The sequence below is a fragment of the Oncorhynchus kisutch genome, linkage group LG5 (assembly GCF_002021735.2).
Source record: "Oncorhynchus kisutch isolate 150728-3 linkage group LG5, Okis_V2, whole genome shotgun sequence".
Taxonomy (NCBI): domain Eukaryota; kingdom Metazoa; phylum Chordata; class Actinopteri; order Salmoniformes; family Salmonidae; genus Oncorhynchus; species Oncorhynchus kisutch.
This window is the reverse complement of record NC_034178.2, coordinates 16,243,717-16,262,762: the sequence shown is the minus strand read 5'-3', so window position 1 is coordinate 16,262,762 and position 19,046 is coordinate 16,243,717. Positions and strand designations below refer to the sequence as shown.

The 19,046-nt window shown below is 43.7% G+C and overlaps 1 protein-coding gene across 3 annotated transcripts in view; it reads left to right on the top strand.

Moving 5' to 3' along the window:
• ncam2 (neural cell adhesion molecule 2) overlaps positions 1-19,046 on the top strand; it is a 417,495-nt gene that overhangs the window by 343,503 nt on the left and 54,946 nt on the right. For all 3 annotated transcript variants that reach the window (XM_020482721.2, XM_020482720.2, XM_020482722.2), the window contains exons 7-12: positions 2,010-2,179; positions 5,560-5,705; positions 9,207-9,357; positions 12,466-12,653; positions 12,937-13,033; positions 15,086-15,259. In XM_020482721.2, coding sequence (XP_020338310.1) covers positions 2,010-2,179; positions 5,560-5,705; positions 9,207-9,357; positions 12,466-12,653; positions 12,937-13,033; positions 15,086-15,259 — 926 coding nt within the window. The remainder of the gene's footprint in view (positions 1-2,009; positions 2,180-5,559; positions 5,706-9,206; positions 9,358-12,465; positions 12,654-12,936; positions 13,034-15,085; positions 15,260-19,046) is intronic.

Below are 19,046 nucleotides of genomic sequence, written 5' to 3'. Positions count from 1 at the left end.
ACACAGATCTGGAAAGAGAGAGGGGAGTTGTTGTCTTCCTGTGAAGAGGGCAGAACAAACCCCAAAAAGTTACAGGTGTAATGTAATAATTGGAGTGGCTAGAGATACTTGAGGAGAGATTTGGGAAACTTAAGGAGGTATCCCAAATTTCATATGTATACTGCTCTATCAAACGCTAGTACCGTTGTGTGGAAGGAATGTTGTGTACATGTCAAAGTTCATTTTCAACTTTCAGAAGAAAAGTCTAAGCTTTGCCATGCATATAACCTTTGGAGTGGCGCCAAATAAAACCGTCTTTGTATTGGCTGTGGGAAGGATTTTGACTTGACATTGTTTTTGTTCCCCCGCCTCAAATTCACTCTTGTAATAGCTTTTCTATCAATGGGAGAGATGGCGTTATAATTGGCCATGTAATTACAGAAAGCAATTGAAATGTTAAATCTATGTTTATCCTGTGAAAATTATATCTCGATGTGCTTCGCCTTGCAATACTGGCTTGTCTAATTGCTCCATGTAGACTGTCACACTGTATTGAGCTCAAATAAATGGTTTAGAAAGCTCTGGTTTTTAACCATCCTGACCACCAGGCTTGACTCTGTACTGTGATCACATCATCGTACACTCTTAGAAAAAAAGATGCTATCAAGGGGTTCTTCCGATGTTCACTCTTTGAAGGACCCTTTTTGGTTGCGGGTAAAACCCTTTTGGGCTCCATGTAAAACCCAGCGTTCTGCATGGAACCAAAAAAGGGGTTCTACCTGGAACCGAAAAGGGTTCTAACTGGAACCAAAATGGTTTCTCCTATGGGAACAGCCGAATAACCCTTTTTGGAACCTTTTTGAGTGCACTGTCCTCTCTGTTCCACCTTTGAACACTACTCCACACAGCACAACCCTGACTGTAACTCCACCCTGAGTGCAGCTTCACCCAAACACTTTGATCATCACTGACCACAGGTCATCACTGACCACAGGTCATCACTGACCACAACTCAAACTCTGACTACAACTCTACTGTGACCGTTGTGTCCTCTTCATCAACAACCGCAATCTGACCACTGTGTCACCATAACCATACCCCCTTCCCTCCCCCTCGCACTGGTTTGCAAGACTGCACTACTAACCATTCTGCTATTAAAGAGCTAGAGAACACCTTTCTCTTCTTCTTTCGCTCACCCCTCCCCCTCATCCCTCAGTTACATTTCCTGTTGTGGTCTGTGTCGTTTCCACCTGGCTGGCTGGCTGTGCCTGCTTTCAGTCATTCATATACTCTGATACAGTCAGTGTAATTTCCTGTGCATAGTACGCTGCCTCTCCACAGACCAGCTTGTACACACACACACACACACACACACACACACACACACACACACACACACACACACACACACACAGTTCTTAATTTCCTCCCTGGCTCCCTCCAGCCTTATTACTATACTTCAATATTTCTCCCAGTCCACTTTCAATTATCTCTGGCTCTCTCTTTCCTTGAGAGATGTAGTTTTAACACCATTATAATGTGTATGGGGGTGGGGGATGTGTGCGTGTGCCAAACAACTTATTTTTAAATGCAGTAAAGCTATGGTATGTTTATCATATCAGGGGAGGGGTGGTTGTGGTGGGTGGGGGCGGCGGCATGTGTGTCGTGTGTGTGTGTGTGTGTGCATAGAGATGTACACGTTTTATCTCTATGTTTGCATGTGTGTATAGTTGAATTGGTTGTGCACCTCTATCCTCTTTGTTTTTGATTTGTATTGTTTTTAAAAAACAACTTTTATTTAATTAGGCAAGTCAGTTAAGAACAAATTCTTATTTACAACGATGGCCATGCCGGCCAAACCCTAACCCGGACGACACTGGGCTAATTGTGCGCCACCCTATAGGACTCCCAATGACGGCCGGTGGTGATACAGCCTGGAATCGAACCAGGGTCTGTAGTGATGCCTCTAGCACTGAGGTGCCTTAGACCGCTGCACCACTCAGGAGCCCGATCTGTCTCTCTGTACACAGGAAGGGCCAGAGGTTGCAGAGGTCGGAGCAGTATGTCCTCAACACCATGGAGGGAGGCAGGAGTACCCTGACCATCCGCAACATCATCCAAGGGGACGGGGGCGGCTATACCTGCCGAGCCACCAACAAGGCCGGGGCGGAGGAGAGGGAGCTCTTCCTCAAAGTGTTCGGTGAGTGTAGCGGCATGTCATTCGTGGGCATCCATCCTTATGTTAGGACCTTCTCCAATTGAAGTGAACATGTCAAATGGTCTCACGTCGCATTTAATAATTACAACCAAAATGTCATGTCCTTATCAGCAGTCTTGATGCCGTCCTGAAAAACACATTGCTACCTGGATTTTATTTGATGTTGCTTCAACCAGAAAACCGTAATTGGACCAAGAATTGGTCATTTTAACATACCAATTTACTTTTGCTCAGTTACTTTTCAATTAGTTTTTCTTTAGATTTCTATAGGATGTAGGCACTGTAGAAAGCTTTTAACATGTTTACTGTGAATTCCTTGATGTTCCTAGAGAGTGTAAAGTCTTTGACCTTTTGCACGTCTCTCTATGAATAAAAATCCGTATGGATTGGAATGAAAGACGCTGGGGCCTTTAGAGCCAAAAACTAAATGTTCCGCCATAGGCAAAAGGCACTATAATAATGTACATTTTTAAGCAACATATTCCAACATAAGCAACATATTCCAACATAAGCTACATATTCCTGAGTATTCCTGAGATTTTTTTAAATAACCCAAGATAGACCTCAGCCTGTCATTTCCAATGGGAACGAATTAGTCATAGTGGCCAGAACAAGCATGGAGAGGGGCAGAACCAAGCACGAGTGTTCTAGAATGAATTTTCATATTTCCGTCAGGGGGAATGCCTACTCTGTGAAGTGCGTATGTGCAATAACTATATTCACCCCTTTTCTCACTTTTGGTAAGGGTAAAATCGACAAAACTTAGTCCACTCTGTTCGTAACAGATTAGAGTTTTGGGAGCAGAACTGTTTCATCAATGAGAACATTTGCATAATGTCGGCCAAAATCCATCTTCTCCCACTGCCGGCCACTGGGATTCCTCTCATCACCATATTTTGTATCGAGTGGAAACGCCAACCAGATGCATCACACTTACACATCCGGTGAAATATCTGGCTCGTTGTTCTATCTGTGGTGTTACTGGATGTTTTCTAGTGAGTGTACAGTCCTTGATCTTAAGTGACCTCGTGTGTCTATGAATATTAATACATATTGATTTGAATATAAGGTGTTTCGTCTTGAGCGCTACAAACAGCCAATTCCTATTCACCAAGGGAAACTATTATTTCAGAGGAAAACTTTTATCATACAGCCACTACCTCAACCAATCATCCAGCAACTTGAATCTAATACAATTCCAGGCGGGGAAAAAAATACAACTCATTTATTGTAGAATCGGTGGCACCCTGTTCATAAAAGTTTCAATTTATATTTTCATAAAGCTGCCAGCATATTTCCTCCCTGATTATTCCGATGGAGCTCTTTCCTCTTTATGAAAATGTATGGAGATTTATGCTCTAGTCATCAAGATCCTTTCAAGGCCCAGGCTCCGGTTGGTCTTCAAAATGCATATTTCAATTAAGAAGATAGCGGAGGGCTTGAGTTTTGTTTTGCAAAGTGCAGTGGGGAAACACAGTCGTAAGAGTTGTGTTACCCCTGCAAGTTGAGAGAGCAGGAGATGAAGAGAAGAGAGGGATTTGTCATTGAGAGTTTAGAGGCCACATTTCTTGGTGTTTCACAGGGTTGAATTTTTGTGGCCTCTTGCGTTTGGTGTCACCCGAAGCAGCTGCACTGGCCAACATCTGGACGACCATGAAACATCAATAATATAGTTAAGAAACGTGAAGCAAAAGCTTATTTTACACAATAATGTGTAAAAGAGAAGACCTTGATGAAGGTCTTATTGTGCTGCCGAGAGTCGCTTAATATCTTTTCCATCTTCAGCTTGCTCCACGGATCAGTTATTCATCTGTAAAGGAGAAGACACACTTGCACAGAATTGACCATCTGTTGTGCATAAGCTTAAGCCCATTCCCGTATCATATTGATGAATACTATCATATTTCATTTGAAGGGGGTAGGCTATTGTTCATCCTTTACAGCACCTTTCCCACCCTGGAGTTATTGTATGAATCATAGGCCTCATCTGTGTATCACTTCTTGGTTCCCACTAGGGCCTCTGGGTGTAAAAGTGCTGAGGTACTTAAGGCAGGTCTCAAGGCCATGTTTGTAAGTATTTAGCTTACCTTGGAAAATCTCCATCGAAATATTAATGACTTGTTATTTCTGTCAAAAGATAATTGTTTAATGCTTCCATTTTTGGCTCTTCAATGACTAGGCCAATTTCAACTATGTAGCTCTAAAGGCCTAAAGAAAATATTTGATTTTGTGTGTTTGTATGTGTGCGCATGCAAATGTACATGCATATGTATGTGTTGGTGCATATACAGTAGGCATAGGTGTGTGTATGACCCCATTACGTGACAAGCTCTAAATCCCCTTAGATGGCTCATCCACCCTAAGGTTCACTCTTTTTGAAATTACAAAACGACTACTTGATTTCGCCAAGACCGCCTTAAAAAGCAGCCTATTTCTCCTGTTTACTTCCATTTCTTCACAGCTTTACAGCCGTCGCTACTTTACTTGTACATGTTGTATAAAAAAAATGTATACATGATATATATGTGTATATATATACTTATTGCACACTATACTTATTGCACACTATTTGCCCGCGACACGCGTGGTGTTTGGGCGCTAGCTTAGACAGCGGTTTATCCGCCGGAGACCAATGGTGAGCGGACCTCTTCGCCACCGCCGTGGTGCCACGCTCCTTAATGCTTTTTATCGAGGGCGCTCGGCATTAAAAAAAAGGGTTTGTCTGTACACCGCGTGTCTCATCGCTAAACACCCAGCCATCGCCAGTCAGCCGGCGTAATGCTGCGTCTGTTAAGAAGCCAGAGGATCCACAGAAGGAATTAAAGAGACTGTATAGAAAGAATATATGAAAGAGGAAAAAACTTCTGTCGAAGAGAAAGAGGAGAAGTAAAGATATTGTGAGAAAGAGGATGTGAGGGAGTAGGGAGACTTAACTCAAAGTAGTGGTTGTCTGTCTGGGCATGGTGTGGACTCAAATGTAAGGATTACTTTGTCTCGAGGGTATAAACTGTGGTGCACAACTCTACTTTCAGAAATAGAAATAGAAACGTACGATGCTGAAAAGTAGATTTAGATCGTATGGCCTCAATAGTCCAAAGCCCAAAGTCGTCCATCTTCCAATACCTGGTGCTTGCACTAGGCGTCTCCTGTCTTAAATTATTGTCTCTCTCTTTCTCCCTATCTCTGTCTTTCTTCCTTTAACTCTTCATCCCTTATCGCTCTCTTTATCTCTTTCATCCACCCTCTCTTTCTCTCCTTCTCTCTTTCCTCTATCTCTCTCTCCTCCTCTCTCTATTTCTCTCTCCTGTATCTATCTTGGACTCTCTCTCTCAATCTCTCTCTTTCCCTCTCTGTCCCTCCAGTCCAGCCACACATCACCCAGCTGCGTAACGTGACGGCGGTAGAGGGCAGCGCCGCCATGATCTCCTGCGTGGCCGAGGGTGAGCCGCTGCCTGAGATCTCCTGGAGGAGAGCCAACGATGGTCGGAGCTTCACCGACGGAGACAAGGTAACACCGGGCTGTCCCCTGCTCTTACTTCCGCCCCCCTTTTCATTGAGTGTTGCCTACTGTTGCACTCTACTGGTACCCATTTCACTCTCTCTAGACAAACACCTTCACACGCAAACAAGCACGCACATGCTCACACACACATGCATGCTTGCGTACACATGCACACGCACACAAGCGCGCGCACACACGCGAACACTCACACACACGCTCAAACAGACAGACAGACAGACAGACAGAGACAAGGTAACCCCGTTGTCCCTGCTTTTACTCTCCATCTTCCACTTCATACTGCCTACAGTCACACAAAGTACTTTCCTCAACCCTCTCTCACCACTTATTTCTTGCCCAGACGCACATGCACCGACCAGTTGCCCGGTATTAACAAAGAACATATCTGAGGAGAATGCTCATCTTTGAAGATGGATGTGACTGCGTCATAGAGTAGTTCTCAGCACAGACATTTTATGAGTATACGTTTTGTGGGACCCAGTAATTCCAACATCTCCATCCTAGGGTTCTTTAGAGGCACTACGTTATATCCCCAATGCAATAAGGTACAGTATATATGAAGACTCATTTGAAACAAAACCATGTTGGTCACGACTAGGATTTTTTTCAATGAAGACCATCTCTCTGAGATTCTCGGAGCATACATTATGTCTCAACAGACAGAGGTTTAAAGAAATGCTCTCAACATGGCTGAGAGTAAACAGACAGCTACCCTGTGTTTCTCTGTCATTGTCTCAGTAGCCGCCGAGCACTAATGCTTTTCGAGAGGCGCTGCATTAGCAAAGATGGCTTCCACTTTCCACGGGAAAAAGGTCAATGGCTGAGATAAATGAATGTGTGCGTTGGCACAAACCGCTCGGCTTTATAAATCAAGGCACTGAATGAGAGTAAATACTTCTTCGCGTGCTGAGGCAAATGCAATTATGGAAATGTGAGTGCCGAGCAACACACCTAAATGTACGGGAAAGAACAAACAGGGCTTTGTGTATATTGCTGCCTTGATTGATGGCCATGGTCATTAGGTGTAAAGCTACTCGCCTCTTCTTTCAATTTACATCTGCATATCCAGACACAGCCAGCACGCTACTCTCTATTCTTTTATCCAGTACCATAAAACGTAACGCCACTACTTTACATCAGGGTAATGTAGCAAGAGCACTGTTTTGTTTTGTTTTGTCTCCTTTTTTGCTGTCGCTAGCATATTTGTTTCTCATGGAAGCACATACAAACCCAGCAAACTAGTTGAGAAACAGTGTACGCTTGCTGAAAGTCAATGATACATAGTAACAGAGCATTGTGGGTTTCTGTTTACCTGTTTTCTCATCTCAATGCCACTGGCGAGGTTATGATAGCACTAGCAGCAAGCCACAGCAGCTCCCCATTCTTTGCAGCTTAATAAGGTCTTACAGCAAGCCGGCACTCCCAAGGGCAACAGGCACAGCCACTGTATCTCTACTGAAGAAAGAGGATAAGGAAAGTTGTGGCGTCTTCTTTTAACTGATCCAGAGCCAGCACTAATACCATCGGAGAAGTTCGTATGGGCTTACTTGGAGTTCAGCTTTGGAGATATCTTATTTAAGATCATGTGTGACCATTGCAGGGTGTAGGAGGGCATGTTCAGTTTCCTCACATCAGATGGAGAGGACTTCCAGTGATCTGCTCTGCTCTCCATCTTTCATCTTCCACCTACCTTTACCTCTCTCTCTTTTTCTCTCTCTCTCTCTCTCTACCTAGCTCTCTTTGTCTCCCTCTTGCTATGTGGGCTTTCTGTCTCATACTCTCTCTCTCTTTCTCCTTCCTTCTGGCTGTGTCTGAGTGTGTGCTCCTGCAGTGCCTCCTGTCCATGTCAGCTCCTCTGCGCTGCATATCAAACAGGCTAGTGTCTCACTCCCTCCCTCCTCCCTTTCCTCCCCCCCCCCCCCCATCGCCTCCCTCCTTCTCCCTGGAGGGAGCATCCCTTCCTCAGCCAGGTGAACCTGGGAATACATAACCCAAATATAGGAGAGAGAGAGCGAGAGAGAATGCACAAAGCCCAGAGTCAGCATTCTCTTCCTCTGGCAAATTTGCTCTGCTTTCTGCCCCCCTGTTTATTTGACAGCGTTTATACTCATTCCAAATTCAGTGGTCAGTTCTACTCCTGAATTGTTCAAATGGAATGTGGAGGGCACCTGCTGTATATGTGCAGTAGCATACTGTGACCATGCTACTGAAAGCACCACTTTCATAGCCAACCACCATTGTTATTAAACACAATCACCTTCAAGGAAAAACCAACTTGAATCTACACAAGTGAGGATTCACCTGAGATCAAACCAACTTTACTATACCCTTTATCACTCCTTAAAGGGAGGCCTCTTTAACCTGGCAGTAGCGAGAGACTGTGTGAGCTGAAATGACTGCAAGAGATTGTTTCAATCTGAAACGACTGCGAGAGACTTCAGTCAGTGCTGATACAACTGAGGAATTATAATGGGCATTAACAGGGGGCGTTGGGGCACTAGAAATGAGCTGTCTATGCATCGATTGTCTCGGGAGATCTATAGAGTGGACGTCGGAGTCTGTGTGAGTCTGCCACATCCGCACACTGCAGGGGCAAGCTCCCAGAAGACACCAGGGCTCAAGGCTGGAGAAGGGAGGAAAGTGACACAGAGACGGGTCCCAGGGGGGGGGGGGGAGATATCTATAGGCCAAATTAGACCTGGCATGGGAACTCCGGGGGTTACGACTGCAGTCTTCTGAGTGCTGTGTTCAAATAGTATTTGTTTTCTTTCAAATATTAAAATAACCAATGGAGTAGTCCCAAAAGTGCAATCCACGCCCATCTGGCACTACAGACAGGCTTGATCAAACTCTCAAACTATTCGAAGAACCCAAAAGATTTCCTTTGTAAGTGATGATCACCCTGAGCTAGTTTGTCTTTGTTAAGTATCATTGATGATTACAAGGAATGATTGCCGCTCCCAATCTAATTGACCCTCGGCTTCAAATTGAGACCATCTGTCTTCACAGTTCTCTATCTAATTATTGCAAATCAATTGATAGTCAATCACATTAATCCTAGCCAGAGGCGTAAAACTGATTTTACATCAGATACTTGGTTTGACTTAGTGTCAGGGGGGTTTAACGGTGATGAAGGTGTGTGAGGTTGTTATGAAGTAAAACGTCAACAGATAAAAAGTGTATGGATTAAAAACTTATTGAACCAGGCAAGTCAATTGAGAACAAATTCTTATTTACAATGACGGCCTAGGAACAGGGGATTTAACTGCCTTGTTCAGAGGCAGAACGACAGATTTCACCTTGTCAGCTCGGGGATTCGATCTAGCAACCTTTTGGTTGCTGGCCCAACGCTCTAACAACTAGGCTATCTGTCGTCCCGGCTGGATGGATGGAGTGGATGAAGCAAATTCTTCACATGAGATGTACAGTATGCAATACATTCACAATCTATTTGTGTACGTGTGTTCTTATGCATGTGTGTGTGCACAGAGCCAAGATGGACGTATGGATGTGCGGGGCCGCCATGGCAAGTCCATGTTGACCATCAGTGGGGTGAAGCTTACTGACTTGGGACGTTTTGACTGTGAGACCCTCAGCAGGATCGGGGGCCACCAAAAGAGCATGTTCCTCGATATAGAGTGTAAGTACTGTTGGAGAACAAAAACACACATGCCTGCGCTGATACGGTATACACACACACAGACAAGTTTGCACATCTGCACAGTATTCACACACAGGGAGAAAACTGAAGTAGAGATAATATTCTCTACTGGAGGACAATGGAAGTTAATAAAAATGCTTTTTCATTATTTCATCTTAAACCAAACCAATACAACTTGTTTGCACATGCAAAGCATCAAAATCACACACACAAAGCTGCTGACTTGTAATATTCCATTGTTGAACAGTGTTTCTGTTTTCCCTTTTTTAGCAAATGCTTGAATAATCACAATAGAGTTGCCTGCCCCCCCAGAAAGGCTAATTAGTAGGAGGATATCCTGCTGCATTATTTACTCCATATTACACACACACACACTTCCTGGTGAAAAAGACAGCTTCCTCCTGTACTCTTTAATAATAAGATTAAAGCTAAAGATCTCACCTTCTCATTTCAGAACACAGTTCAATTTCATCCAATGGTGCTTTCACCCTTTGATTTGTACAATCACATATTTGTGATCATTGTTGAGTGGTCCCTGCAGCGTACCATCGCAAATATGTGATTGGAACAGAAGTAACAGAACATTTGATGCAACAAACGTGTCTAAACAGCATCTTTGTCCAAAAAAACATCTAAACAATGTTTTGTACTGATGGGAAATAAAGGTCTTCACCTTTTATTGTAAAAGACAAATGTGAACTTCATCATGCAAACATAACACAGAACACTAAATAACAAGTTGTGCTGACAAAAAAAAACTTATGTTAGAGACCTAAAAGCTAGACTTGTTTACAATGTACCACATCCATAATCCCAGAATGTCATTCACTATAAAACGCAAATAAACATAGTCAAAGATGGCTTTGCCTATTTCCTGAAAAATATGAACTTAGTTTGGCCACTTTTCAGCATATTACAAATCTTCGATGTACAAGAACCGGAGCACATGACTTGACAAGTCCTTTACTGTTTTTTGACAAGTGACAAAGATCACAGATCATCACCCCAAATGCAAGCCTACTGCCTAGCCTAACCATAGCTCGAAAGCTAGACAGGGATGAAACCATTTTAGCGGAGTTTGTGGGCGGGTTCATTACATTTTTGGGGGAATTTCAAGTCCATGGGATGTAGAAATGAGGGAAGGTATTGTGGGGAGATATTACTATGATGGGGTATTTATCAATACATGGGGGGAAAATACAGGAGAAGTTTATAAGCCAAATGAAAATAAAACCCCTGGATGGGGGATCTGAGCTGGCAACCCTGAGGTACCATAGTTACAATCTGATGCCTAGTTCAAAACAACTGCGAACTGGGAAATCTCCATCTTCCGACCAGTGAGTTCAAGACAACTAGGAACTCAGGAAAAAAATTAGCTCAGACTGGGAAAAAAAATGTTGAATGGTCATCCAACATGGAAACTTGGGCCTCTAACTAGAGCTCGGACTTTCTGACCTGAAGATCACTGACGTCATGATTTGACCTCGTATTTTTCCCAGGTCCCAGTTGTCTTGGACGCACCATAAGTCAGTCGAGTGTACTATACCTTCCTCTCGTTTTGTTATAACATCTTTGCAACCAGAATGCATTGTATGATATCAACAAACATGGCGCCACACACAGCTGGTAATTAGCTTAGCATTAGCTCATCATAATCAGTAAAACTTTAAAGTATTTTACACACATCATTCCATTACAATCTATGTAAGAATCGGAATGCATGATTTGTCACCAGTACTTGAAAACGTGAATGAAACAGTAAATCAATTATGATCCATACATATGGTATGCTACAATAGGAATGACAACACGATATACAAAAAATAAGGCACTTACTTTGATAGGAATGCACACATGTCCAAAGTTCTAAAGAACAATGAAGTCAATGCAGGTGCCAGCCAGAAACTGTGCAAGGCCTCTTCTGACTAGAGATGTGCCATGACTTCATACCTAATCTGAGGAAAAACTGGAGAGGTGCTTGGGCTCTCGTTGAAGAGAAAAGTTTGTCCGGCTCAGTAAAGTATCAAAGATATATTGTCAGCAACAGTGAAATGGGCTACTTCTTATGTGAATTAATGAGGAGACGGAACACACCTCAATTCAAACTGTTGTTAGAAAATTTTAAAAAATGGACAATTTGAAACACAGCCAATCGATAATTAGCAGGCAGCGTGCCTTGGTTTTAGGGCAGCGTAGGTTAACTGTCCTGTTGCGTAACAATCACATTTTGGAATAGTGTGTGCAGTATGATATCACACGCATAAATAAACTCACCCTGGGGGCGACCGTTAGAGATATTTGGAACTCGTGTGAAATGGCTAATGGCATGAAACATACATGTCTTTTCTAACAAACGTGCTATGAATGGCATCCTTTGAGGTGAGCATGCATGACATCACTGCGCTCACTTTTCTCCAGCCACCCTTGGCAGTGCCACACCCTCAGAGCAGTGACCCACCACACCCTCGCTCAACACTTGACCGTTAGAAAGTAGAGGGACAAAAATCAGCCCCGAGAGGTGTGTGATTGAGCGTAGTTGCGGGCGGGGGCTAAGCCAGCTGTCGCCGCGGAGCTAATAAACGTATTTATTAAGTCTGTGGCGGGACTAGAGGAGGTGGTAGATGCACGTCCTCCTTCGTGACAGAGCGCCAGACATCAATATCCCTAATGGGATACTGCGAGCAAGCATATTAAAATTACTATAAAGCCACTCTACTGACTACTGGGCGAGTGCAGCGGCGATCCACCCCCCCCCCCCCCCCCCCCCCCAATGCAGGGGGTGGATCGTTCATTAGCACCCATCCAGCTCGGCACCACATTCACACACAACGACACACACGCTCGGGAAGAGTATCGTAATGGAGATCTTTCGCCCAGCATGAGGTGTCTTCAATAAGTTCAGGCTTCCTTTGAACTTTAGGGAGAGTGTATTGAGGCTTTCATGAGGCACTCTGTCTTTTCCCTTTGTGTGATTATGCTTAAACCCAACAGTTTTATGGATTTTGATCATCTCAGATTATTATTTTTTTATTGCCCCTTTTGCATGACTTGGAAGCTAACCGACCAATCGTGTTGTGTCTTGGATAGACATGCCCAAGTTCCAGACCAACCAAACCATCTTTTACTCGTGGGAGGGCAACCCGGTGAACATCAGCTGTGACGTCAAGTCCAACCCGCCCGCCACCATGCTATGGAGGAGAGAACGCCTCACCATCTCGGCCGAAGGCACTGCCAACACACGTGTCCACACAATCGACGGCAAGTCCCTGCTAGAGGTGGGTATAGGAAGGAAAAGGTCACCCACCAGTAAACAGTCTAACTTCAGAAATACATGGCCACCTTAGCATCCCCAGCTTCCAAGTGGTCTATTCAACTCCTTTCCTCTCCTCTGCATCTCTTCCCTAGTTCATTGCCAACTTACAAAAAGGACTGAATGAAAGAAACAATGCTTTATACTGGCTGATATAGTGTTACCCAAAGACTTCACTTAGTGCAATGCCAGTGTCTGTGTATTGACTCAGCTCTGGTCTCTGTGCTCACTCAAATGTTTGTCCCTAGGTCACCCCAGTATCCGACAGGGATTTCGGACGCTACAACTGCACGGCACGTAACAACATCGGAGCGAAATACCAGGAGTTCATCTTGGCCCAGGCAGGTAAGTGCTGGCCTCGTAAAGTAACCAATCCCCCCCCCCCCCATTATAGCACATTGGACTTTCCCTTGATATCATACAGTACACATTGAATCGGGTAAACCATGCACCTCAACATATCAAAGTTCATGCATCAACCAAATAGTTCCAACTATGTATCATCCATGTGGCATGATTAACCAAATATTGCCGCAATCAAGCAATGAAATATCTAGTGCTGACCCAAGCATCCCCCCCCCCCAGCCTCTATTTAGCCTAAACTAATCTCAAATAGTGCTCGCTGATTTAAAGTAGTTCCCCCTATTTACTAAAGTACCCGCTAATTTACTGTGCACTAATATACAATAACGCAGTCCAATTCATTTTAGTACAGATTCAGTTACTTCAAACACAGGGCCTCTGAGAAGCAGAATTCTCAGAAAAAGGACTTAAGATGTAGTTTTAAGAGACATTCTTCCACACACATACCCACATACATATGCATTTCCGCATTCACACACACACACACACACACACACACACACACACACACACACACACACACACGTCGGAACACACACTTCAAACACACAGAGACCCCTTTATAAACTCTGTCACACACACACACACAGACGCTAAAGAAAAATAAACAAGTCTTCGCTCATCTCGCAGTGAATGTAGTGTCGCCAGATTTGGGGATCCATGAAATGAAACAACAGTTCCTTCACGCACACACTCTCGCGCCCATCAGTTTGATTCGGTTTCTAAAGTCTGATCATTAAAGAGAGAGGAAGCTCTAGTGTAATAACTCTAGATAGAAGACCGTGAGCCAAACCTATCAGCCAATTACCCCGCTAAAATGCTAACATTTGATTAATGATCAGTTCATTCCTATGGAAAGCATAAGCTAACCCGCTTATGCAGCTCTTTATGTAACTTGAATGATATTTGAAATGTTATTGACGCAAGTAAATGGCAGATCATGGTTGAAAAGTCCAGCATCATCCCTGATGTTAAGAAGATTTGGGCCTGAATTCACAAAGTCTCTCGGAGTAGGAGTGCTGAACTAGGATCAGGTCCACCCTCTTATTCATTATGACTTAAAAGGCTAAATCAGATCAGTTCTCCTACTCTGAGACGCATTGTGAATACAGTCTCTGATGTATTACTCAAGATATTATGGGGTTGTGCCAAGTTAAAAATGCAGTGTATACAAGACTGTGAAGGTTTGACGCTGAAGCCTTGAACTGCCTATACCCACGGTGTTAGCAAAGAGTTCAATTTGTCTCCCTTCCCACTTTAACTTTGTGTCATATCGCAACAGAGATCGAAAGAAATACAGTTTAGGTGTAAATAATACACTTGTCGCTAGATACACATTGCAACTATTTAACTTTAGCAACGTGTACCACTTATTGAGAAGGTATGTGCTGGCTTTTCAGAATCAGTTGTTGAATCAGGCTTCGTACATAGACCTTCATAGCTCAAACTTTTATCCATGTGGTAGATGGTTTGCGTGGGCGTGTGTGTGCGTGCATTTATACTAGTGTGTGTGCAGGCTGCATATCAGTGTGTACATTTATGCTTGTGTCTATGTGTGTGCCCGATTGTGTGTAGCTCCACAACCATGCTGAAAGTCCTCTCTCTCCTTAATGTATTCCTGGTCTTATAAAAGAGAGGCTCTGTAGGACAGCAACGGTTTCTTTTGATTTGCTCGAAGCCCCGTGGCTCCACCAGATAAAAGGGAAGTGTTTGTGTGATAACGGGATTGAGTCAACCGCTGATAAATATAATGGCCTTGGCTTTTTTTTTCTACTTCGCCTGAACACTGTGTGTGGGTTAACACAAAGCATTCTGCATCGCAAAACCCAATAAGCCTGAGTTCCCATAGCGACATCTTTGTATCACGTAGTTTTGATTTTCCAATAACGACTCACCAGCGATATTATGTTTCCGTAACAAATAGAGACGTCAATGTAATGTTTCTGAAGGGTTACCGGAACTGATGTTTGGATGTGTGTTGTTTTAATGGGGGACGGTTATGAGTGTGACACCTATTTCTCTGCTTTTTTCCAGACGTGCCCTCGAACCCGTACTCGGTGCGCTTGTCGGCCGTGTCGCAGCGCATCGCCACGGTGACATTCATGAAACCCGACTCACATGGCGGTGTACCCATTGGCCACTACCTGGTCAACTACAAGGATGTGGGCTCGCAGGACTGGAGAGACGTCAAGTCTCATGGTGTCCAGAGTGAGTGTTCCTCTGTTTTGATCTTCATTGTCCCTATTTTGATAATTATCGCTGTCGTTATGTCGTCATCATTGTTATTTTCATTCCCACCATCTACTTCAAAAGGAATGTCATTATCGTCATCTTCAACACCATCTTTGTCATCATCATCGTCATAAAAATGTATAATCGTCATCATCAATGGTATGGAGATTCGAGATGACCATCTCCACTATAGCGACACACCTCACATTTTCTCACATTTACACGCCTTACATTTACTCAGACAAAAAAAAAGCTGCCGTGTTCAGGGACTAGGTAAGGTTAGGTCTTTCACTGCAAGGTCCTGCCCACCTAAGTCCGACTAAGACCCCTCATCCTTCATGAACCTTTGTTTTCCGCACATTAGTCCCCGTCCTCACACACACATATTGAAGCAACCAAACAAGCATGAACAGGAAGCCGCCGCTACTTGCGGCAAGCCTCCACAAGATCAGGAGGTATCCTACACTCTGGTCATAGAGCCTGTGAAAGGGAGAGAGAGAGAGAGAGGGAGGGGCAGCTAACCAGCAGGTCTGAAAAGCAACTGTCTTTCTCTTTCCCTTTCCACTCTGGCTCCATGACTCCAAATTGATTTTGGAGGCACTCAAGGGAGTGTGTGTGTGTGTGTGTGTGATGTGGAGGGCTTCAAAAAAAGAGCGCCTCAGAAGGACGAATTCTCAGACGATAAGCAGGTCTGACAAAACTTGAAGGGCTTATCGCTAATATCCCTCATTTTGCAGTCAATTACAATAGCGAGCTGGAACGCTGAGAATGCTGAGCAGCATGGAAGCATTGAGGGATAGAACGAGAACAAAGTGATATACAGGCAATGAGAACAGAAATAAAGACATGGGGAGTTAAAGAGGATAGAATGATTGAGAAAAATACGAGGAAGATGGAGAGAAAATAATACAAATTAAGATTTTAGAGAGACGTACAGTGAGAATGAAATCAAGGTTGTGAAGTATGAATTCTTAATTTGTGTTAGTTCTTGTTTCCCCCCCCCCCCCCCCCCCCCTCGTTTAACCAACTTCCTTGTCTCGAGGTGAGCACGTTAACGGAGATAGCCAATTCAACTAATTACCAGTTGCAAATTGACATTTAATATTCGGAGCCACTTCGAGGCTTTAATAGTACTGATGCACATTTGCACTATAAAACAGCTCTGTGTATAATGAGTTGGCACAATTTGTACATCTGAATGCCAGTGGCGCTCACTAAAGGTCTCGTCAAACTCCTGGTAGAGCCAAAATGTTAGCAAATAGCTCGTTTTGTATTTAGATCCCCCATTATACAATTGCAAAGCAACCATTACCCTTAGCGCACAAGTTGCAAAACAACAACCTTCAGCCAAGTTTAGTGAACGCCTAACTCGGCATGAACATCCTTTTGTGATTTCCGCGTGACCAACTATGAAAGCTATGTAAATTACTTTATTGTGGAATTCACATAGAAATCTATGATTTTGGGCTGACTGCTGAGAAAATGTTATTAAGCTCTGCTGATTAAGGTATTGCTATTTTAGGAGTGGTTGTATGATCGAATGTATATGTTAGAGAACAACCAATATGGATTTTGTAAGGTCGATGCCGATACCGGTTTTTGGGCGTCAAGGAGGCCGATGGCCAATATTTTAGGCCGATATGCAATATCATTAAATTTGAAAATGTTCAAGATGTTATTGACAGATGATTATCATTTCACTGCGCACTGTGAAGTTGCCACATTGTATACCGGTAGTCCCTAGTTTCATGTGTATTCCAGTTAGAGTTTGAGAGTTCCCAAGAGGTTACAGTGACATGTTGTCCTACTCCGCACATTGAGGCTGAGGCTTTACTTTCCACTGATCCCAGTGAATCAACAATGGAGTACTACTGTTATCATACTGTTTCCACACAAACAGCACTCCCACATAATGGCTTAGAGCCCTTACAGGGTTACCTTCTGTACTTTGTCTCTGGCCATGAATGGAAGGAGGCAGGGAGGAGGTATGCTAGCTAGCTCAGCTGCAGTGGATTAGTCACCCAACACAGCTAGGCACACAGATCCCCCTGTGTCACTCCACAATGGTACGTCTCACTCCCTGTATTGACAAGAGAGTGGTTCCTGATAGGAACAGGGGATTTGTGGCACTAGCTTTAGTTTTACCGTATGCTGAGGTCCCCCCTTTGACGCATAGTGGTGTTAGCGGCGCCGTTAGCGATTAGCTTTAGCGTAGCTGGCGACCCCGCCCCCTCCCGTTCACTGATAGTGGGGTTTGTGGCACCGTTAGCGATGCTATTAGCGCGCTAAGCCAGCTTGTTTTCCAGATGGAACAAAGAGGCGTTGGGGAGGATTAGTGGGATTCAACAGTGAAGAGTGGGAGGTGGTAGGCGTCTCTCTCATACACACACCCACAGCTTGAGAGGTTTCACTCTCGCAGCTGTCTGTTTCGCTGTCACTCCACTTGTCAAATAATCTGTGTCCATCTGTATCCCTCTCTGACTTGTGTATTTCTCTCTTTTTCTCTTTGTATCTATCTCTTATACTGTCTGTCTTTTTCCCTTCTCTCTACTTCTGTCTGTCTGACTGTACAGTTGAAGTCAGAAGTTTACATACACCTTAGCCAAATACATTTAAACTCAGTTTATCACAATTCCTGACATTTAATCTGAGTAAAAATTCCCTGTAATGGTCAATTAGAATCACAACTTTATTTTTTTTTATTTCAGCTTTTATTTCTTTCATCACATTCCCAGTGGGTCAGAAGTTTACATACACTCAATTAGTATTTGGTAGCATTGCCTTTAAATTGTTTAACTTGGGTCAAACGTTTCGGGTAGCCTTCCACAGGCTTCCCACAATAAGTTGGGTGAATTTTGGCCCATTCCTCCTGACAGAGCTGGTGTAACTGAGTCAGGTTTGTAGGCCTCCTCAGGGCTTTGTGATGGCCACTCCAATACCTTTACTTTGTTGTCCTTGAGCATTTTTGCCTCAACTTTGGAAGTATGCTTGGGGTCATTGTCCAACATGATGTTGCTTCAATATATCTACATAATTTCCCTACCTCATGATATCATCTATTTTGTGAAGTGCACCAGTCCCTCCTGCAGCTAAGCCCCCCCACAACATGATGCTGCCACCCCCATGCCGGCTTGCAAGCCTCCCCCTTTTTTCTCCAAACATAACGATGGTCATTATGGCCAAACAGTTATATTCTTGTTTCATCAGACCAGAGGACATTTCTCCAAAAGGTACGATCTTTGTCCCCATGTGCAGTTGCAAACTGTAGTCTGGCTTTTTAATGGTGGTTTTGGAACAGTGGCTTCTTCCTTGCTGAGCGGTCTTTCAGGTTATGTTGAAATAGGACTTGTTTTACTGTGGATATAGATACGTTTATACCTGTTTCCTCCAGCATATTCACAAGGTCCTATGCTGTTGTTCTGGATTGTTTTGCACTTTTCGCACTAAAGTACGTTCATCTCTAGGAGACAGAACGTGTCTCCTTCCTGAGCGGTATGACGGCTGCGTGGTCCCATGGTGTTTATACTTGCGTACTATTGTTTATACAGATGAACATGGTACCTTCAGGCATTTGGAAATTGCTCCCAAGGATGAACCAGACTTGTGGAGGTCTACAATTTTGGCAGATTTTTTTGTTGTTGATTTTTCCATGATGTCAAGCAAAGAGGCACTGAGTTTGAAGGTAGGCCTTGAAATACATCTACAGGTACACCTCCAATTGACTCAAATCATGTCAATTAGCCTATCAGAAGCTTCTAAAGCC